Below are 9,122 nucleotides of genomic sequence, written 5' to 3'. Positions count from 1 at the left end.
GTCAGAGGGGGCAGTGGTTGTGTATTGAAGGAAAAATTTACGTAGCTCATTGGATGGTGGAGATGGCATCACTGGTTATGCTAAATGTACATCCGAGTGGGCAAGTCAATTAGGATCCATTGTGGCATTGACATGGATCCCAGTGGCCTACATATCTTAATCGAGATAGCGAGGTGGTGGTGACGTATTTTAGTGACATGGATGGTGGCAACCCTTCGGAACCTGCTGGCATGGCGGTTGTTGGTATCTTGATCGAGATATTGGGCTTTTGGCCTGGGGAGCACATGTCAAGTTATTATTGATAGTGATATCTGGATCGAGATACCCCGACTGAGAGTTTTTATCATTGCGTCGATGTCCTATTTTCAGTGAGAGTGGATGCAAGGTGAGTACCCTCACCTTGCATCCACCCTATTTTTAGCTTGGTTCTAGGTAGCTTGAAGAACAAAATCAAATAAGGCTATCTTCTTTGATCTTCTTCTCTTTCGAAAGGAAATAATGACAAAGTCATGCATTTTTTAGAAGGGTTGTATAAAATTTTTCATTCGTGTGTTGTCAAGTCAATTTGCAACTTACTAGTTGTAGCTAGAATAGTATTTTTAAGTTTGAGTAATATTAAAGTTTAATTTATAATGAGCATTGGAGCTTATGTGATACACTTGGAAAGATGGAGTTACAAGCCTTTTTAGCTCCATTGAGAGAAGTTAGAGTATTCTTTTAAGTTTGAGTAACTTTTAAGTTTAATTAGAGCTTATGTGTAATACACTTTTAATTAGTGGGCATTAGAGCTTATGTGTAATACACTTTTAATTAGTGGGCATTAGAGCTTATGTGTAATACACTTGGAAAAGATGGAGTTACAAGGATTTTTAGCTCCATTGAGCATACACATGAAGAGTTTTCAAGGTAATGTTTCACTTTTTAACTTTTAATCCTTTGAAATAATAGTTTTAAATTAAAAATTATGGTGAGGTTTTGCTAGGCTAGAAAAGCATCTTTTATCTCTTGATATACAAGAACAAGAGATCTTATCTCTACACTCAAGATAGACCATATTGTGGTATATCTTTTGTAATCTAAATGCTTGATGTGTGTGTGTGTGTGCGCATGCGTACGCACGCGCGTGTTTGTGTACGTGTGCATGTACATGTGTATGAACATGTGTGTGTGCACTTCTATGTCTATGTCTATGTATATGTTGTCATCTTCATTTTGTGTGTGCATGTGTATGCACGTGCATGCATGCATGCATGTGTATGAGTGTATATGCATGTGCATGTGCGTGTGCATTTGTGTCTTGGGGGGTGCACTACCAGAAAACCCTAGGTATCAGGTGCATTCAAGAGGTAGTTAAAAAACCCCTTAGCTAAAATTTTTCCCCCAGTAAAACAACCCCTCTTTACTTATGAACTAACGGATTTTCTTCTAAAGTTGAACAAAAAAACCCCTCATGTTAATGTAATCTTGTTAAATTTTCTCAATGTATCTAATAAAAAATCCCTCTTGCTGAACTCACTTGGTACATTAACATTTTTTAAGGTGAACCCCCCGAGATTTGTGTTTGTGTGTACCTCTGTGTGTGTGTGTGTGTGTGAGAGAGAGAGAGAGAGAGAGAGAGAGAGAGAGAGAGAGAGAGAGAGAGAGAGAGAGAAGATTTGCAACACAAAAGCTCTTATAACTTTTACATCGATGATACAAGTTCTAGTGTAGTATGGCTCTTAGAGTTGTTGTAGGTAAAGATTAATGATTAATTTTTCATATCCCAATTAATTATTTGACATATCAATTAAATAATCTCCCACTTACAAGGAAATATACACAAACCTCCGAAAATGCTAATTTAAAAATACATTTTTTAGAAGTGCTAGAGAGTTTAGAACTAAAAACCTATTGGACTTTATTTTAGAAATGGAAACTATTATAAGTATACATAATGCATGAATTGTAATTCTCATATATATTTTCTTGCAAATAGATTTACATCTAATGACCATGAAAACTATTAGAAGTACACATAATGCATAAAAACTATTATAAGCTTAGTGTACATAATGCGTGAATTGTAATTTTCACATGTATTTTCTTACAGCTTTAGATTTACATCTAATGGCAATAACGACACTTTTCATAAATGAAATGATCTCAAAGTTTATTACTACCTCTAAGGAATATGATGATAGTGTTTACATGCCTAGATCTACTCAAGCTAGTGACACTACTTGCTCTATGGCCACTTTTCAATCTATACAAAATACTATTATACCCACTACTCAACCTATAGCCACCACTACTAAATTTGTACTCCTACTCCTATGCAAAGAGTGTTTCTTAAAGAGAAGCTCCATATATGAATTCATAAGAGAGAGCTAGAGAATAATTTTGGTAAATATTCCATAATCTCTCTACTAAACAACTGAAATCTATGCTAATGGAAAAACATTCTAAAGAATAAATTATAGAGATCATTAAAAAGGTTGAAGAGGAGAACAAACATACTCTTTATTAAATTTGCACATATTCAAGGAGGAGGAGATATGGAGTTTTTTCTTGATAACACATGTTGTAAAATATTTCTTGAAGAGGAGTCAAGATTAAACAATACCATAGTTTATTATGGTTTGATATAAACCTCTCTTGACTCTCCTTAAAATTTTATATGGCTTTTCCTTTGAGATTTCAAACTTACTAATTCATTCTCTCTTACTCTCAATATATATTAGCAATTTACGTGAGTGAAACAAATGGTTTATTGAGGATCCTAATGTATCTCATTATTTGAATTGAGAATGATGACTTGAAGCATACATGGTTCTTGCTTATGTTACAAGGAAAGACTTTTTGCATTTACTTTCTTTTAATATCAATGACTAATTCTTGATGGTTTTTTAGTTTTCTTATGCTTTTTTTGGCCATTAGAGCTTTGTTTTTGCTAACATAAAGTCAAAGACAATACATAAAATGAATCCAATGAATCATATACTCATCCTAAAATACAAGAGTAAGTTTTACTTCGTGACATTTTTTGAGTTACTTGCTTTCACAATATGTTGGATTTGATTTTAAAACCAACTATTGTGCCTACTTAGAAGCCATTTTCCAAAAGAAAGATATGCTAATATTTAAATTTTTATTTTTATCTTAATGATTTCACATACAAAATGATTTCACATACAAAATGTTATTTTCTTTTCTTAATGGTACCTTATGTTGTAGGCTTAATTTGTCACAATTGAGCTTATGAGATGCAGTGTGATTTTCATTATTTTCTTAATATCATATTCCTTGACAAATATATCTAATCTAATCCAAAAGATACAATTGAAACAATAGAGAAGATGAAGAGCAAAGACACCAAACTTAATAAAAAGCAAGGATAAAGACAAGGAAAAACCACCACAACATCAATAGCATGGAGATCAACAAAGAAGAGAAGGATTAAGAACCAAGGTTCAAAAAGATACAATTTCTCCCATATAAAGTGAAAAATAAATAGCTCTATGAATGAAAGCATTTTTTGCTTTACAAAGCTTGCTTGTGTAATGCTCTTTATGTTTTTTCTCTCTTCTTGCCTCCTCTTCTTCATTTTCCTTGTATCCTAATAGTAAAATGTTTTATTTGGGTACATTGAATAGTACTTTCATTTAATGAGTCTGAATGCACAATATTGATTATTTAGATTTTTGGAAGGAAAAAATGGAAAAGGTAGGCAAGGAACCCACGCAAGGAAGCATATTATTGATTAATGAATGATTTACACCACAATAGGTTTAAAGTGCTCAAGATCTATGAGTGTCAAGTTTCGTCCCCCCCCCTTCCCCCCCCTTTTGATATGAAGAGCTAAAGTTCCAAGAGTGTCCAAGCCTCGGTGTGGAAAACCTTTGAAAGCCATGGAGGCCCATTAAGATGTATATGTTGCAAAGAGCGTCTTCAAGTTTCACTGACTCATGTTTCTAACCTAAATCTTGGTTTTTTATTCTAGGTGATTTTTATTTGAGCTTTTTTATCAAAGGATACGTTTTATGGTTTATTTTTCTTTGACAAGTCGTTCATGTTTAAAGTTGAAGAATGTTTAAAACTAAAGTTTTAGATCTTTGAATTGTAGTTATTTGCTTAATTATTAAAAAATGAAGATTTAATGAGAAGTCTTCTTATTTTTTTAATTTGAAGATTTAATGAGAAATTCTTCGTAATGTTTTTGTTATTATTCTTTTGAATTAATTTAGAAAATTTAGACGTCATAAAATATTATCTATTTATTATTCTAAGGTTTTTATGATTTTATGAATCAAATTTAACTCTTATTGAAGTAAAGATGTCTTAATAAACTAAAGTCATTGAGTTTAAAGCATAGTATACATTGGCACAAGGAATCTTTAAATAAACATTAATTCTAGTTTCTATTTAGGAAAGACATCATAAACTATTTAGGAAAGACATCATAAACTATCATCTATTTAGGAAAGACATCATAAACTATCATCTATTTAAATAAACATTAATTCTATTTAGGAAAGACATCATAAACTATCATCTATTTATTTCTCTAAGGTTTTTATGATTTTATGAATCAAATTAAACTCTTATTGGAAATAAAGACGCCTTAATAAATTAAGGTCATTGAGTTTAAACCATAGTATACATTGGAAAGGAATCTTTAAGTGAACATTAATTCTAGTTTCTATTCAAGAAAAGTGAGAGCTATATTCTTATTTCATACGCAATCCCATTCTTTTTTCAAAAAGGAAATTGTTTGAATAATAACCACATGCAATTTGAACAATTGTACCATATTTTCTTTCAAAACCTTTTTCACTTGAAAAAAAACACATTTTCCAATGGTATCATGAGCAAGGGCCCTAATTTTCCAACTCTGACGGTGGTGAAGAACCAATTTTTAGATGACAAGGAAAGTTCTTATTTTTTAGAACCAACGGTTTGGTTTGTTTGCACATTTTTGGGTGTTGGAATTATGACCATCGACTATTTAAACAAGTCTTGTTATCACAAAACATTTCATTTCAAAATCCATGTTGTTACATCTTCTCAATTAAGCGGCTCAACACTTCCACTAATTGTTACGTCCTAGTGTGATTTTACCCCTAATATTAATCTTGTTGATATCCATAGTCTTTATTTGTATACTATTAGAAGACAAGACAAGTGAAACCTTGCTGAGGTATAGAAAGAGAAATGTAAATAATGGCTTTGAAATTTGAAACTAAATGAATGATTTTTCATAAGACACAATTGACTTATTTATTTTGTATTGACAAAATTCTTGGGAGATGAAACTTCATACGGTTCAAGGAGAAATTCATGGTCATTTATGCTTTTGAGACTCCTCGGTGTACAGTATAAGAAATAAAATACATAAGAAGAAGTACAATCTTATTTAGCTCAAAGGACAAGTACAAGATCCAAAAATGATGAAGCCTCTTTAGCTCCATAGCCCCTTTTGTTTTTGGGTGGGTGGTGGTGGGGAGAGGAGGGGGAGGTGTGTATGGGGGGCGAGGGCAGCCCGGGGGGTGGGGGGGCATGTTGTGGAGGTTGTATGAGATTCTACAATGGTAGAGTACCTTATTGGCTATGAAGCCTCTTTAGCTCCATAGCCCCTTTTATTTTTGGGTGGTGGTGGTGGGTGGTGGTGGTGGTGGGGGGAGAGGAGGGGAAGGTGTGTATGGGGGGCAGGGACAGCCTGGGGGGTGGGGGGGCATGTTGTGGAGGTTGTATGAGATTCTACAATGGTAGAGTACCTTATTTATCGATAGTTAAGTGAGTATACTAAATGTGGCACATCATTGGTTATAGTTTCTGATTTGATTCAATGTTGGGAACAATACTAAGTCAATAAAAATGTAATTCAAGCAATAGCTTAAGCATAGAATCATTTTTTCAATAATATGCTATTCAACGAAATACTGACCTTTCAAACAACTAAGTTCCTCTTGAGGTATATATATATATGAGAGAGAGAGAGAGAGAGAGAGAGAGAGAGAGAGAGAGAGAGAGAGAGAGAGAGAGAGAGAGAGAGAATATGAGAGAGTTTATATATATATATACTCTCTCTCACATTCTCTCTCTCTCTCTCACATATATGCGAGAGAGTATATATATTTTCATATTCTCTCTCTCTCTAGTCATGCGAGAGAGTATATTTTCATATACTCTCTCTCACATTCTCTCTCTCTCACACATATATGCGAGAGAGTATATACATTTTCTCTTATATTCTCTCTCTCTCTCTCTTTCTCTCTCTAGTCATATAGAGAGAGAATATGAGGGAGTATATATTTATATATATACTATCTCTCATACACACACACACACACACACACACACACACACACACACATGCGCACGCGTGTGTGGTTGTGTGTATGTATGTATATGTGTACTCTCTCATTATTGAATGAGAGAGAGTATACACACACACACACACGCACACACACACTTGGCCACAAAGCTTCCCCACCACTAATATTGTTGAAGGAGTGTTAAGGATTGGATAAATGAGTCAATTTCCCAGAAACATCATGAGAAAGGGATACTAACTGGACAATGAACTTATATCTAAAGAAAACAATAGAATATTTAAGCTCCATGTGACCTTAAATAGTTTGGTACATACGATGTACAAGGTCACTATATATTTTAAATAAAAGGATTTAACTACTCATTGAGGTTTTTACAAATATTAAACTATAATCCAAACTAGATCTCTTGAGTAGTAGTTGACAACAAGAAGATCATGGGCAATGAATCATCTCAAACTTGAGATAATTATTCATAAATTCTCGAGAAAGTGTAGATTCTTCTTGACTTGGCACCATAGTATTTATGATAATCTATGTATAGGAAAGAAATATGCTAAATTAGTCTTTTATTTCCATATAGTTATGTTGGCAAATCATGATAAGGATGTTTAGGAATCTTGAATTTAGTGGGTGACATGATCACTTTCACTTCAAAGATGTCTAGGGCAGTGTAGGTGTGCATGATTCGAGGGCTTGGAATGGAGAAAACTAATCGAGCAAAGGGAGAAGATGCCCTTCCATGATGGCTATTAGAGAGCCGATTGTTGTGTCTCATGATGGGTTTCAGGCATGCTGTTTGTTTGTTAAGGCACGTTGGAGCCCTAAATGTAGAGTAGGTTTAGGCCCAAGTGTGTGGTAAGTGTGGAGAGGGCACTTGTAAGTTGAGTGGCGAGAGAGAGGGGGGGGGGGGATAGGCCTAACCAATTTGAATTGGGCCAAGAGGGGCTCTAAGTGGTGCTTTGTTAAGTTGCTTGTTTGTTGTTTCAAGGTTTTAGGAGGGGCCACGAGGGAGTGGGGAGGCAATGCACAATCCACATGCCCATTGGCTCATTGTCCAATATGGGAGGTGGCAAAAAGGCGTGATTCATGGAAGACAAGAAGGCCAAAAGCTGTTTTTTCCCCAATTTAATAAACGGGACGTGCAGACATCTATTTAAACAGTAACATTGCGTTGACTGGCTGGCCAAACAGGAGATCTTTGGGCCATGGGCGGTTACACATTATTAGGCAATTTGGTCCGGCTAGTGTCCATCCGGACTCCGGACTCAGGACGGGCATCCTTTTCTCCGCCAAATCAACACGATCCCACGTGCGGGATAAAATTGCAGGAACACCACAACCTCTAGAATAGTGCCATGTGTCAAACGCACGTGGACTCGAGAGGATACGGTTGGGCCCGCCACGCACGAGCCTTGAAGGTGTCCTGATTCCAAGGCGATCTTTATTACTACTTATTTATTAATTAATTATTCTTCTGTCAAAAGGAAGGTCATATGGCCTGCCGTCTTTCTTTTTCTCGTGGAATTGTGTGTGTGTGTCTGTGTTCTCAACTTCTCTGTGTGATCTGCTTCAACGAAAACTCTTTCTTCTCCCTCAACTCCGCAGACGTCCTTCCCCATATGACCCTCCCCTACAGCATGTCACCGCCAGAGCAGGAGAATTCTCTCCCTCACCCCCTCTGCGGAGATGCCATCTCGCCAGCCTACATACATACAGTAAGCGGCGCCTTAATCCTTCATCTCATCGTTAATCTTGTACTTAATCATTGGTTTACTATCAGTGTCTTATAATAATCAGCTACCTGCCATCGTTGCTAATCACTTATCGTAATGAGCGTGCCCTTAAATTATATCTTCTTGACTGATTTAGTGCCGAGTGATTAGTATCTGAATTCTCGTTAATTGCATGGGTTTTTTCATTTGATCCAACAGGTCCAGCACCTCATAGAGAAGTGCCTCTTGTTTCACATGGATCGGGAAGAATGCGCTGCGTCCCTGGAGAAGCATGCCAAAGTAAAGCCGGCGGTTACAAAAACAGGTATTAATTATAGATAGGGTTAAATTATGCATGCATCATCCTCAGGCGGGTTGACATAGTTTTGCTGCATGAATTAAGGCTTTGTTGGTGATCTTAAGAAGTGGATTATGGGTTTAATTGGGACAGTTTGGAACGAGCTTGAGAAGGCCAACAGCGAGTTTTTTGCTGCCTACCTCCAACGATTATCAAGACCAGCATCACACCACAACACTAATGATAGTCTCAACAAAGCCTTATCTGAAGCGACCCATGCATTGTGTCACCAAACACTTGATGACTCATGATAGGGCAATAACGTGCCTTTGCATGGTTGAAAATGATGAGGCTACACAAGCAAAAATTTGATTCATGAAGGCTGCCCTACCATACACACTACTAATTGCTCAAGATTTGCTCAAAACCATGTATATACCACTCATTAGCCTCACTCATTAGCCTGTAGATCTCATTGGACTGACCCCTTTTTAATTGTATACTTACACAGCTTGATCACTTCTATGTTTGAAGCATTTTCGGATGATCTTTGATTGATTAATGTTATAAGGTTTTCCAATTGTGTTACGATCAATTGTATTATGATCTTTTAGCGTTAGTGAACTTTTTTTTGTATCTTTATTTCTGAAGGTTTAATTACTTAACACTCAGCCATGTTTTTACCTTCTTCAAAGCACAGCCATGTGTCATGGATCCAGATTCCAAATGTATGGTAGTATGATGACTGAGGGGTTCTGGTCGGTCACACTTTTTGTTAAGCATGGGCATGTCTCAACT

General features: G+C 35.9%; 1 protein-coding gene across 1 annotated transcript; it reads left to right on the top strand.

The window, feature by feature from the left end:
* Window positions 1-7,797: 7,797 nt before the first annotated feature.
* Window positions 7,798-8,912, top strand: LOC147604649 (uncharacterized). The gene is made up of 3 exons (XM_086794945.1): window positions 7,798-8,029; window positions 8,246-8,351; window positions 8,478-8,912. The coding sequence occupies exons 1-3, from the start codon at window positions 7,808-7,810 to the stop codon at window positions 8,633-8,635; spliced, it is 486 nt and encodes a 161-aa protein (XP_086651071.1). The 5' UTR covers window positions 7,798-7,807; the 3' UTR covers window positions 8,636-8,912.
* Window positions 8,913-9,122: the final 210 nt, after the last annotated feature.

The sequence above is a fragment of the Cibotium barometz genome, chromosome 61, assembly GCF_041138505.1.
Source record: "Cibotium barometz isolate CiBa-2024 chromosome 61, ASM4113850v1, whole genome shotgun sequence".
Lineage (NCBI taxonomy): Eukaryota > Viridiplantae > Streptophyta > Polypodiopsida > Cyatheales > Cibotiaceae > Cibotium > Cibotium barometz.
This window is presented reverse-complemented; position numbering and strand designations above follow the sequence as displayed.